At 42.0% G+C, this 12,945-nt stretch overlaps 1 protein-coding gene across 5 annotated transcripts in view; it reads left to right on the top strand.

Annotated features, from left to right (window-relative positions):
• The window catches only part of LOC126202869 (serine/threonine-protein phosphatase 2A 56 kDa regulatory subunit gamma isoform), a 408,052-nt gene that overhangs the window by 243,703 nt on the left and 151,404 nt on the right, over positions 1 to 12,945 (top strand). For all 5 annotated transcript variants that reach the window (XM_049936933.1, XM_049936922.1, XM_049936904.1 and 2 more), the window contains one exon: positions 12,003 to 12,136. In XM_049936933.1, coding sequence (XP_049792890.1) covers positions 12,003 to 12,136 — 134 coding nt within the window. The remainder of the gene's footprint in view (positions 1 to 12,002; positions 12,137 to 12,945) is intronic.

Raw genomic sequence — 12,945 nt, 5'->3', positions numbered from 1 at the left:
CCAATGAAGCGACACCTCCGTGCAAATTTCCAGTTAGAGAATACATAAATAATGAAATTCCTTACACACTTTTGATGTAAATGCTCAGTATATATTTTCTTGAGTAGCATACAATATATTTTCAATCTCTTTCTTCCAGTAATCTCGATAGCAAAATTACAATCATTCAGTGCGGCTATTCGGCCCGGAGAAGATCCAGAAGTCCTCTCAACACATCAGAGAAAATGTTACAAAGAGTAATTATGTGCTCATTGAATAGTAATAGTACTGTACTACTTTGCACATAGATTCTGCGAGTATATAGATGGTCAAGTAGGAAACGTAATTCACTCATAGAATTGTGTAGGGATAATTAGTAGAATATAAAGAGAGATTACACAAATGTGTTACACAATAGCAGCATATAAATGTAATCCGTCAGAGAAAGCCCATATTGAAAGTGGTATCTTGACCATGAGGCAGTTGTATCAACAGCGATTACTTAAGTACAAATTGCTAGTAAAAAAAAAAACAGAAGTAGTGTCATATACAACGATGAGAATAGACAGTGTGCAACTGGTAACGAGTATAATCAATAAGAAACAAATTTTGTTCATTTGATATCTGATGATGGCAAATGAAACCAGAATCATCAGGAGAATAATAGAGAAATCATGGAAGAGCAAGAGCAATGTGAAAAGAGTTGTGGAGATCAGGGAAGTTACTGGGGAACTGCAAATTACCATGTTGTTGTTGTTGTTGTTGTTGTTGTTGTTGTGGTCTTCAGTCCTGAGACTGGTTTGATGCAGCTCTCCATGCTAATCTATCCTGTGCAAGCTCCTTCACCTCCCAGTACCTACTACATCCTACATCCTTCTGAATCTGCTTAGTGTATTCATCTCTTGGTCTCCCTCTACGATTTTTACCCTCCACGCTGCCCTCCAGTGCTAAATTTGTGATCCATTGATGCCTCGGGACATGTCCTACCAATCGATCCCTTCTTCTAGTCAAGTTGTGCCACAAACTTCTCTTCTCCCCAATCCTATTCAATACCTCCTCATTAGTTACGTGATCTACCCACCTTATCTTCAGCATTCTTCTGTAGCACCGCATTTCGAAAGCTTCTACTCTCTTCTTGTCCAAACTGGTTATCGTCCATGTTTCACTTCCATACATGGCTACACTCCATACAAATACTTTCAGAAACGACTTCCTGACACTTAAATCTATACTCGATGTTAACAAATTTCTCTTCTTCAGAAACGATTTCCTTGCCATTGCCAGTCTACATTTTGTATCCTCTCTACTTCGACCATCGTCAGTTATTTTGCTCCCCAAATAGCAAAACTCCTTTACTACTTTAAGTGTCTCATTTCCTAATCTAATTCCCTCAGCATCACCAACTTAATTTGACTACATTCCATTATCCTAGTTTTGCTTTTGTTGATGTTCATCTTATACCCTCCTTTCATGACACTGTCCATTCCGTTCAACTGCTCTTTCAAGTCCTTTGCTGTCTCTGACAGAATTACAATGTCATCAGCAAACCTCAAAGTTTTTATTTCTACTCCCTGGATTTTAATACCTACTCCGAATTTTTCTTTTGTTTCCTTTACTGCTTGCTCAATATACAGATTGAATAACATCGGGGAGAGGCTACAACCCTGTCTCACTCCCTTCCCAACCACTGCTTTCCTTTCATGCCCCTTGACTCTTATAACTGCAATCTGGTTTCTGTACAAATTGTAAATAGCCTTTCGCTCGCTGTATTTTACCCCTGCCACCTTTAGAATGTGAAAGAGAGTATTCCAGTCAATATTGTCAAAAGCTTTCTCTAAGTCTACAAATGCTAGAAACGTAGGTTTGCCTTTCCTTAATCTTTCTTCTAAGATAAGTCGTAAGGTCAGTATTGCCTCACGTGTTCCAACATTTTTACGGAATCCAAACTGATCTTCCCCGAGGTCGGCTTCTACCAGATTTTCATTCGTCTGTGAAGAATTCGCGTTAGTAATTTGCAGCTGTGACTTATTAAACTGATAGTTTGGTAATTTTCACACCTGTCAACACCTGCTTTGTTTGGGATTGGAATTATTATATTCTTCTTGAAGTCTGAGGGTATTTCGCCTGTCTCGTACATGTTGCTCACCAGATGGTAGAGTTTTGTCAGGACTGGCTCTCCCAAGGCCGCCAGTAGTTCTAATGGAATGTTGTCTACTCCCGGGGCCTTGTTTCACTCAGGTCTTTCAGTGCTGTGTCAAACTCTTCACGCAGTATCGTATCTCCCATTTCATCTTCATCTACATCCTCTTCCATTTCCATAATATTGTCCTCAAGTACATCACCCATGTATAGACACTCTATATACTCCTTCCACCTTCCTGCTTTCCCCTCTTTGCTTAGAACTGGGTTGCCATCTGAGCTCTTGATATTCATACAAGTGGCTCTCTTTTCTCTAAAGGTCTCTTTAATTTTCCTGTAGGCTGTATCTATCTTAACCCCTAGTGAGATAAGCCTCTACATCCTTACGTTTGTCCTCTAGCCATGCCTGCTTAGCCATTTTGCACTTCCTGTCGATCTCATTTTTGAGACGTTTGTATTCCTTACCAAATTACCATAGAAGATTTAAAAAAGAAAACTTTTTTACAAAATTACTAAAGGCATTCAGTAAAGGCCACAAAATGAAAATAACTAATAATATAAGCCAACTACTACTACTACTACTAAGACGTGATCAGGTCCAGTGGACCGCACGCATCCACAAGTTTCCTCCTCCACTGTATTCTGTCCATTGCTGCTATCCGCCATCCGTTCACATCTATTGACACTCGGTTTAAATCTTCATGGAGTCCATCCCTCCAACGCTTCTTGGGTCGCCCTGGCGGTCTCTTTCCTGCAGATGTGAAATCCAGGAGCTTCTGAGGCAATCTGTGATCCTCCATCCGGGCCACATGGCCGGCCCACTGCATTCGTTCGGCTTTGACAGTTCCTGCTACGTTGGGCTGCTGGTATAGTTCCTCAAGCTCTTGGTTGTATCTGATCCTCCATTCCCCTGTATCTGCATCCAGAACCGGACCGAAGATCTTCCAAAGCACTTTTCTCTCAAAAACAAGGGGCTTATGGAAGTCCTGTTTCCGGATACTCCATGTCTCACATCCATATAGAACAACAGGCTGGATCAGGGTTTTGTACAGCCGAATCTTGAACTGTCTGGAGAGAGATTTGGACCGAAGCAGTTGTGCTAGGCTGTGGTAAGATCGGTTTCCTGCTTGTATTCTGGCATTGATCTCTGCTTCACATGACGAGTTCTCAGTGAAAAGTGCCCCTAGGTAATTGAACTCTTGCACTCTCTTGTAGGAATGGTCCCCAACCTGCAGTGATTGTAGATGATCAGCAGTCTGACAATGACCACGCGTCATAACGAGGTACTCCGTCTTAGCTTCGTTTGTGTTTAGCCCAAATTTGCTGGCAGCCTCCTTCAGTGCTTTGGTCATTTGCTCCAGCTCCTCTTCCGACCTGGAGAGTAAACAGATGTCGTCTGCATAGGCTAAGTATGCCAGTCTCTTTCCTTCGATTTCAATCCCTTCGTTCTCTTAGAAGGTCTCGCGTATGATCTTCTCGAGGGCAAAGTTGAACAGGATAGGGGACAACCCATCTCACAATTTCAAATTCCTCAGTTACGCGATTTCCCATCTTCACCTTTGCATGTGTTTTGTTCAGACAGATCTTTATCAAATTGATGAATTTCTCTGCTATGCCAAACTCCCTTAAACGGTTGAGCAGGCTCTTGCGATGTATGCAATCATAGGCCTTCTTAAAATCAACAAATAAAATGTGCAAATCTTTACCATATTCACCCAGTTTCTCAGTGAGCTGCCGGAGACTACCATATTCATCCAGTTTCTCAGTGAGCTGCCGGAGACTGAAGATGTGATCTACTGTTGGCCGTCCAGGCTGGAAACCTCCCTGGTACTCCCCAATCACCGATCCTGCCACTGGCTGAATTCTATGCATGAGGCAGTTGGACAGGATCTTATAGCAGACGTTAAGCAGGGCGATTCCTCGATAGTTGTCACATTTCAGTTTGTCGCCCTTCTTATGTGTGGGACAAATCAGAGCTGTTTTTCATTCTCCAGGTAGTTCTTCTTTGGTCCATATTGCCTGTATCAGTAGGTGTATTTTTTTCTGCAAGTTTCTCTCCTCCTGCCAGAATCATTTCAGCCTGTATTCCATCTTCACCTAGACTCTTATTCTGTTTAAGGTGTCCGATTCTGGTTTTTATCTCATCCAGGGTAGGCGGGGGATAGTCTGCATCGGCTGTAATTGGGTTCTGGAAATCAAACTGCAGTTCGGGTTCATCACAATTTAGCAGCTGTCGAAAGTACTCTTTCCATCTCTCGGCTATGTCCCTGTCGTTTGTCAGGATCTTATCACGGGAATCTTTGACAAATTTCTGCTTGGCCTGTTGACCTTTGCAGAGGTACTTCACCCTCAGAAACATTTCCCTCGTATTTTGTCCTCTGAAGTCTGTTTCTGCTTCAGTGACGATATTCCTTATGTATTTCCTCTTTGCTCTTCTCAGAATTGCTTGTGTAGTCTTTCGGACCTCCTCAAATTGTGCTTTGGCCTGTGCCAGATTTGTCCCCTTCAGCCATTTGTTCCTGGCTTCCTTTCTCCTTTCCAGGGCATCTGCACATTCCTTTCCAAACCAGATCTTCTTGCCCACTGGGTTTCCCATGAGTGTTTCCTTTGCTGTATCCCTAACTGAGCTCTGGATGTTTCCCCACATTAGTTCGAGGTCCTGATTCGCGTCCACTTCACTGAGTGCTTCAAAGCGGTTACTAAGTTGCAACTGGTATCTGGTCTTCGTTTCCTCATCTTTCAGTTTCTCCACATGGTACCTTTCCACTCTTTTTAACTTAGGCCCTGTTCTTCCTTTACACTGTATGTTTAAAAGGCCTCTGACCAGAAAATGATCACTTTCACCTTCAGCACCCCGCGCTGTCTTAACGTCTAACACCCATCTCTTGGCTCTGAGATCAATGGCAACATGGTCTATTTGATTTACAGTTCTCCCCCAGGTTCCTTTATGTATGTTTTTCTGCTGGAAGTTTGTGCTGGAGATGAACAACCCTAATGATGTAGCGAAGATGATGAACCTAACTCCATTGTCATTGCTTAGGTTGTGTAGACTGTGCCTACCTGTTGTGTCTTGGAATATTTGTTCTTTCCCAACCTTGGCATTCATATCACCAAGGAGGATCCTCAGGGTCCATTAGGTATACCGTCCATCACTGCCTCTAGCTGTGCATAGAACTTGTCTTTCACTTTACATTCGCTGTCCTCCGTGGGAGCATGACAGCATATAAGCCAACAGTAATGGAAATTCCAAAATAGGGGAAATGCAATCTACTCACCTATAGCGGATTGATACATATCACAGAGTAACATATAACAGAAAACAGCACTCACACTGACTTTCGTGCACCAGCTCTTTTTCCATCAATAGCACACACATACCATTTGAATGGTCATGTGTGTGAATGTGTGTACCCTTGCTGGATAAAAAGCTAGTGCTCAACCTAGGGCAGATGCAGTTGTTTTTTGTGTTACTATGCTCCGGGTACTGTTCGGGTATAGGTGAGTGGTTGCCTTTCATTTATTTTACATAATAATATAGTCCAGCCAAGAAAGGGATATTAGGTGGAAAATTTTTGTAGTTGTAAATTTTTGTATAGTAGTATGGGAGAGTGTGATGCATAACATACTGAAACACATGATCAGTTGGGTGCAAGGTATCTCGAAAACTGTCATTTCTTGTGAAAAAGTTTTCCAGTACAAAATTAAACTAAAATAAATTTAAAAAAAAAAAATCCTATGATAATTATTTGAAACCCTCAGCTGCCAACAGGAGTTGTTCATATATCTCAATGGGGAAAGCTGAAAATGTGTGCCCCGACCGAAACTCGAACCCGGTATCTCCTGCTTACACAGCACAGGAAGTGCTATCCTCTGTGCCCTTGGTGGCTCAGATGGATAGAGCGTCTGCCATGTAAGCAGGAGATCCTGGGTTCAAGTCTCGGTCGGTGCACACATTTTCAACTGTCCCCATTGAGAATTTCAACAACCTCTGTTGGCAGCTGAGGATTTTGATTAGTTACTATTTCTTTCTAGAGAAGCTGCATGGTCATCATTGGTGCAAGGTATCTCTTTCAGTACAGTTACTACCTTCATATTAAAAAAAAATCCTATTCATTTTTTCTTGAGGACTAAAAGTTTCAGCTTTGGAGAAGATGCAAAAATCATAGATTATTAATAATAGTGTTTTAATGGTGTGAAATGAGATGTCGTGTGGCTAGGACCTCCCGTCGGATAGATTAGTTGCCCAGTGCAAGTCTTTTTAATTGACACCACTTCGGCGACTTGCGCGTTGATGGGGATGAGATGATGGTAATGAGGACAACACAACACCCAGTCCCTGAGTGGAGAAAATCTCCGACCCAGACCCCTTTTTACATGGCATCGTGTCTAAAATTGATGTTTATTGTTAAGTGAAGAGGTTTAAAGGACTTGAAGAAAAAAAGGGGGAGGGGGGCAGAAGTGTCCAGGTGTCAACAGGCACATTCTAAAAATTATGAAAACTTATTAGATTTCAGAGTGACCCTTTATGCATTTTGGCAGGTGGACTAGTTGTGGTGTGGGTAGTGTTGAGTGCAGTGGGTAAAGAGGGAGATAGGTGGGAGACTGGGTGAGGGATTGGGGGCAAGTGGCTGGCATCTTGGAGGGAGGTAACCGGTTTGCAATATAGGATTACTGCAGGAAGGGGAGGCAGGTAACACGGGCTAGGCATTTGATGCACTGTTGTTGGAACCGGTGGGAATGGAACATGCTGAAGGTTTTTTGGGACGTGAATTGGGAGTGGGTGACAGGACAGAGGATGAGACAACTATTTGGGCGAAGGTTCTGCGGACATTGGATTACTGGAGATTGAAGTCAGAATTATTATGGGAGTGGAGGATGTGCGGAAGGGACAACTAAATGTGGCCCAGGTTGAAAAGCAGTCACGGACATTGAGTATGTTGTGCCACTGGGTGGTCAACTTTGTTCTCGGCAACAGGTCGGTGATGACAGTTCATCTTGGTGGTGTGCTGATTGGTAGTCTCATTGACATAAAAAGCTGTACAGTGTTTGCAGTAGATTTGGTATATGACATGGTTGCTTTCACAGGTGGTCTGGCCTCTGATGGAGTAAGGTAGTCTTGTGATAGGACTGGAATAGGAGGTGGTGTGTTTATGGATTGGGGAGCTCTTGCACCTTGGTCTACCACAGCATAAGGTTCCTGTAGCTATGTGTTGAGAGTGGGACTGGCATAGGGATAGACAAGGGTGTTGTGTAGATTTGTGGCCGGCAGAACATCACTTTTGGAGGCATGAGAAGGATCGTGGGTAGGATTATCCTCATTTCGGGACATAACAGATAATAAAAGCCCTAACAAGGAAGTAGATCAGTTTTTCCAGTCCAGGATCATATTGGGTAACAAGGGGAGGCCTCCTTTGTAGCTGATTCTCGGAGGCGGGAAAGGGTGAGGGGAGGCATGAGAAATCTGTTTGTGGTCTAGATTGAGGAGGTAGTGCCTGTCTGTGAAGTCCTTTGTGAGACCTTCATCTTACATGTGTACCACATCTAACTGCAGTACGTTCATATTAAGGGGTAAATTAAGTTGCCGTTATTGAACAGGGTTGAAAGGCATGTGTAGCGGTTAGAAGCTTGAGGGAAGGTATGTCACCCAACTGTGGTCACGCGTTTCCCTCCTTCATTAGGCCTGGGTCTGCAGAAATAAATTGCAAGTTGGCTGTTCCCAATTTTCTCTACCACACTATGTCAAAAAAAAACTACATTATGTTTCATAGAGCCATACCAACCATTCCACATCTCATCTTATAAATCACTGGCAACGCACTATGCGGACATGCCCTGAGGTGCCCATTCTCCACAAAGAATGTTAACCCTACATGAAATACAGATATGAACCCCCCTGCCCAGTAGTTCTCTGTTCTCTCATAGGACTAGACTAAACATCTTCACTGGGCTTATATTTACACAGTGGAGTTTTTCAGTTTATTAAGTGGGCATTTATTTGCAGTTGTTAAATGAGCTGTTACATTTGGAACTGTAAGCTGTTTACCACACTGAAGAGCCTGTCTCAAGTGTAATACGGTATCAATATGTATTTGGCAATAGATTTTATTGACTTGCCACTATCACTGGCTGGAATACTCCACACAGCATGAGGTGTATGGAATGCATCACCATAGACTCTGCTCTCCCAACAATTCACAAGGCTCAGTGGTTTAAATTGTCTCCTTCAGCAATGGAAGTAGGTCACCTACGTGTTACAGAACTTCAGATATTTGAACACAAGCAATGCATTGCATAAGTTTACTGTTAGAGATTTAAACATGATCAGTCCTATTCCATCAGAAAGATTGACACCCACCTTGACCTTGCAATGTATGGTATTTACCTGAGTAAATGGCGGTCTTGAATATAAGGTCCCCCCCCCCCCCTCCTCTCTCTCTCTCTCTCTCTCTCTCTCTCTCTCTCTCTCTCTCTCTCTCTTTATTTTTTTAACATATTGCAAGGTGTGATTTGGAAGTTTTAAGAATGGTCTTGTAATTGTACAATAGTGGTACTTACATGCTACTGTGATGCATTTCTTCCAAAATAGTCCCCTTCTGACTGAACACACTGACTCCAACGGTGTTTCCATTTTTGGAAACATTCCTGGAAATTGTTTTCCTGCAGTGTGTTAAGAACGCTCTCCGTATATGCCCGGATGTCTTCAATCGAGTCAAATCACTTCCCTTTCAGTGAAAATTTCAGTTTAGGAAACAGATAGAAGTCTGCAGGTGCCAAATCAGGGGAATATGGCGGTTGTGGAAGCACAGGAATTTTGAATTTGGTCAAAATTCCGACAAAGGAGAAGGCACGATGAGCCGAAGTGTTGTCATGGTGTAGCATCCAACTCCTGTCTTTCCACAGTGCAGACCTTTTCTTCCGCACCTTTTTGTGCTAACATTCAAGGATGCATTTGTTGTATTCCTGGTTAATTGTCTGTCCTCCAAGGGTAAATTCATGATGCACAATACCGGTAGAATCGAAAAAAGTCACAAACATTGTCTTCACCTTCGACCGACTTTACCGTGCTTTTTTTGGTCATGGTGAACCTAGAGTCTTCCACTGCGAAGACTGCACTTTCATTTCAGGGTCATACCCATATACCCACTATTTGTCACCTGTAATTACCCTATTTAACAAAATCTGGGTCATTTTTAGTCCGATTAATGAGTTCTTGGCACACTTAAAGTCGGTATTGTCTTTGGTCACTTGACATCACTTTTGGAATGAATTTTGCGGACACTAGATGCATGTTCAGATCTTCAGTTAAAATTGACTGAACTACATAGAAACTTGAATTAAATTCATCAGCCATTTCCCTAATTGTAAGTCTATGATCAGAGTGCGCTAAGTCACAAACTTCCACAACATTTTCATTCGTTTTTGAGGTGGAAGGACGGCCGGACTGTGGTTCATCTTCAAATGATTTGTGGCCATTTTTAAATCTGTTGAACCAGATGAAAACATTTGACCAGCACATACAATTATCTCCAAAAGCTGTTTTTAAAAGCTGAATAAGAAGTTCTGGGGAGATGTAGTCTGTCTGCAAATTGAAAAACAAGTAGTGCTCATGGTGAAGCATGTCACCTTTCTTGGAAAATCACTGAAAGTGCCATACAGAAGTTTCCCTTGCAGCATTGTACAACACTGCACAGAGACGTACATAGAATATGTACGTATGTTTTTCTTGTGTTTGAACTCTTACCTGTGTTCAGTGTAATGTTAACACAGTTCGTTAAACGTCTAACCCTTGCCCTAGCCCCACCACCCACTGTGGAAGGGTCGGTATAATTTGTGAAATGTCCTTTAGTTGCTCTTTGTCATGTAGTGCACTAGAGAGACTGTGTAATTGCCTGCTTGCCCTCCACTTTTATAATCTCCACCCCCAAACTTTCCACCCTGTTACCCCTTCCCCATTACGCAGTTTATCCATTGATATGGTTCTACTGCAGTTCTACTACACACTACTTCTTAATCCACTTTATTTAACGATAAGCAACAATTCTGCACAACTAAAACACCATTTTCAATTATCTGGGTTTTTCTGTGCCTGGCAGCATGGAAACTGTTAGTGTTAGAGAAAAAAATTAATAGGACATTTTTAGAGGCAGTTTAATTTTGTACTGGGAAACATTTTCACTAGATGCTGCAGTTTTGGAGATATTAAGGAAAAACCTGGAAAAATGCCTTTACATCACCGCCCCACCCCCGTCCATTGCATAAAAATTTGCGACAATTCAAATTTTTTCTGCAAGTCGTCACTTTTTGGGTCTCCATTGACTGGGCGACAGTGGTTTACCGAGTTTTAAGATTTCACCACAGTATAGCATCGTTTTATGGTCCAGTACTATTTGTTTTTCACTTGTGACTTATTCAACTAATGAGATACCCTGATTATTTTCCTGTTGATGACACTGGGACTGAAATGAGTGAGTCAGTCTGGGTATGCTATACTGTGCCGTAAGTTTAACATGGAACTTAACACTTTGCTACGTATTCTTGTGCGTCTATAGTAATCTCACCCGTTGCTCTTTCTGCAAAACGTAATAGCAGCCTGTCGGGCACTGTCGTGTGCAGCCATTGCGCTACATTTATGGGGTTCCCTCACAGTTCACACTTCTCCTTTTCCGGCTGCTGCAGTGAGGGTGCCGCAGTCTGCTGTCCCTGCCACTGAGATCTGTATACCGGGTGAACATTAGGCTTGCTGTAGTGTTAATGTATCATAACAGACCAACTTTGTAACATCAAATTCCATATATGTGTGATTTGTACAAATAAACAATATAATTGCCAATTCCACATAGAACAATTTATAATGTCAGTGAATTAATATATAGTGAAATCGAACACATTGAGCACAATCTTTCTCTCACAGCCTCTTAAAGGTTTTCTGTGGCTGTGTTTCACTAGAGAACATGAAACAACTTCACACATTATCATATCTGTAATGATTTGAGAACACTGCAGCTGTTTTTGTAAATATTACTGACTATCTGCTCAGGTGCAAAACTAGTTATGACGAAATAAAGTGTTTGTCAAAAAGTTGGCAGATTGCAGTTTTTTTGCTTTGGTGATATTAACTGTTCACATTTTCACAGCACGACAACAGCACTGGAGCATGAATGGCAGGAAAAAGAAAGCAACTGTCAAATAAGATCTGAACCTAGAACTACACGGGTGAAACCTTAAACACGGTGATTGGCAAAATAGTTTAGACTGTCAGTGTTTTGCATAACTCACCGTACCATTAATGCTACAAAACAGTGGAAAACTGATAAATATGTAGGGCCGATTTCCAGTGGCATCTAACATCTGGCGTGGGTGCCCTGCTGCTAACAACAAGTAGTACATGAGCATGCTAATGAGTTGTTTCTTTACATTAGAATAGACCTTCTGACGAGGAAAGTGTATAATCGAGATATAAATTGAATGTATTCAGGTGTTCTTCAGTGGGAGAGACTTCCATCGGCCATGATAAGTTATTTGTGTCACATTCCAACAACAGTACTTGCTTTTCACATTTGCTTGGTTTGTTGGTAAGGTTCTTTTGGAGTACTAGTATAAAATTTGAAAATGCAATATTTGTTGGCTGGATGTTAGTATTGTAGAGAGAGAGAGAGAGAGAGAGAGAGAGAGAGAGAGAGAGGGGGGGGGGGGGGAGGGGTGATCGGAAAAGAAAGCATCTTATGTGACCCCATTTCATGAAACAATGCCACTGGGTCTTAAAATTTGAAACTTTTACTGTATTTCTTTTTAATTTCCTGTCAGTCATGCTGCAGCCCTATAATTTTAGTACAGTATGCAATGGTTACAGTAGTTGCAAAGATAACAGTGTCCTATTGCACCAGTTTGCAGTGAATCTTTTTCGGACGCTGCCACCTTCGAGTAATCCCAACGGGGCGGAGTTTGATCCTGAAGAGGACGAACCCACCCTGGAGGCAGCGTGGCCCCACCTGCAGCTCGTCTACGAGTTCTTCCTACGGTAATTCTGCATTTGTCAATTCTTGTACGTAAGATGTGATACACTAGTTTGAAAATAGACTGAAAATGTGATATGTCAGTGACCTTAGTAGCACAAGTCTAGGAGTAGCTGTTACTTCTTTATCTTCCTTTGTAAAGGAATATTTGAAATAGGAATTCAGTATTTTCGCTTTGGCTTTGCTACACTCAATTTTAACTCCTATGGACACTAACTGTGGTGCAACAGCTTTTTACACTTGACTAGAATTTCTTTGGCTTTTGTGAGAGATATTGCGGTAAGTTTTTGCGAAGGTTGTTATTGAAGATTTTACAAACTGCCCACTTGACAGCTGAGTGTGTGCCATTCAGAATTTCTCTGTTTATAGCGTTATCTTTTGCAGTGTGAACATTTGGCTGTAGTTCTATTCCCATGTGTTTTAATCATCTTTGTATCTAGTCCTTCCTTTCTTTTTATATGACCTGTATTATGAAGTGTACACCCTGAGACAATTTGGAAATCCGAGGAAAAAATCGGGAACTTTTCATTGTGAAAACCGGGAGAAACCCTGAATAATTAATAGAGGGAAACGTTCCACGTGGGAAAAATATATCTAAAAACAAAGATGATGTGACTTACCAAACGAAAGCGCTGGCACGTCGATAGACACACAAACAAATACAAACATACACACAAAATTCAAGCTTTCGCAACAAACTGTTGCCTCATCAGGAAAGAGGGAAGGAGAGGGAAAGACGAAAGGATGTGGGTTTTAAGGGAGAGGGTAAGGAGTCATTCCAATCCCGGGAGCGGAAAGACTTACCTGGGGGGGG

The sequence above is a fragment of the Schistocerca nitens genome, chromosome 1, assembly GCF_023898315.1.
Source record: "Schistocerca nitens isolate TAMUIC-IGC-003100 chromosome 1, iqSchNite1.1, whole genome shotgun sequence".
In the NCBI taxonomy this organism is placed as follows: domain Eukaryota; kingdom Metazoa; phylum Arthropoda; class Insecta; order Orthoptera; family Acrididae; genus Schistocerca; species Schistocerca nitens.
Note: the sequence above shows the minus strand (reverse complement) of the source record. Positions and strands in the feature narration are given on the sequence as shown.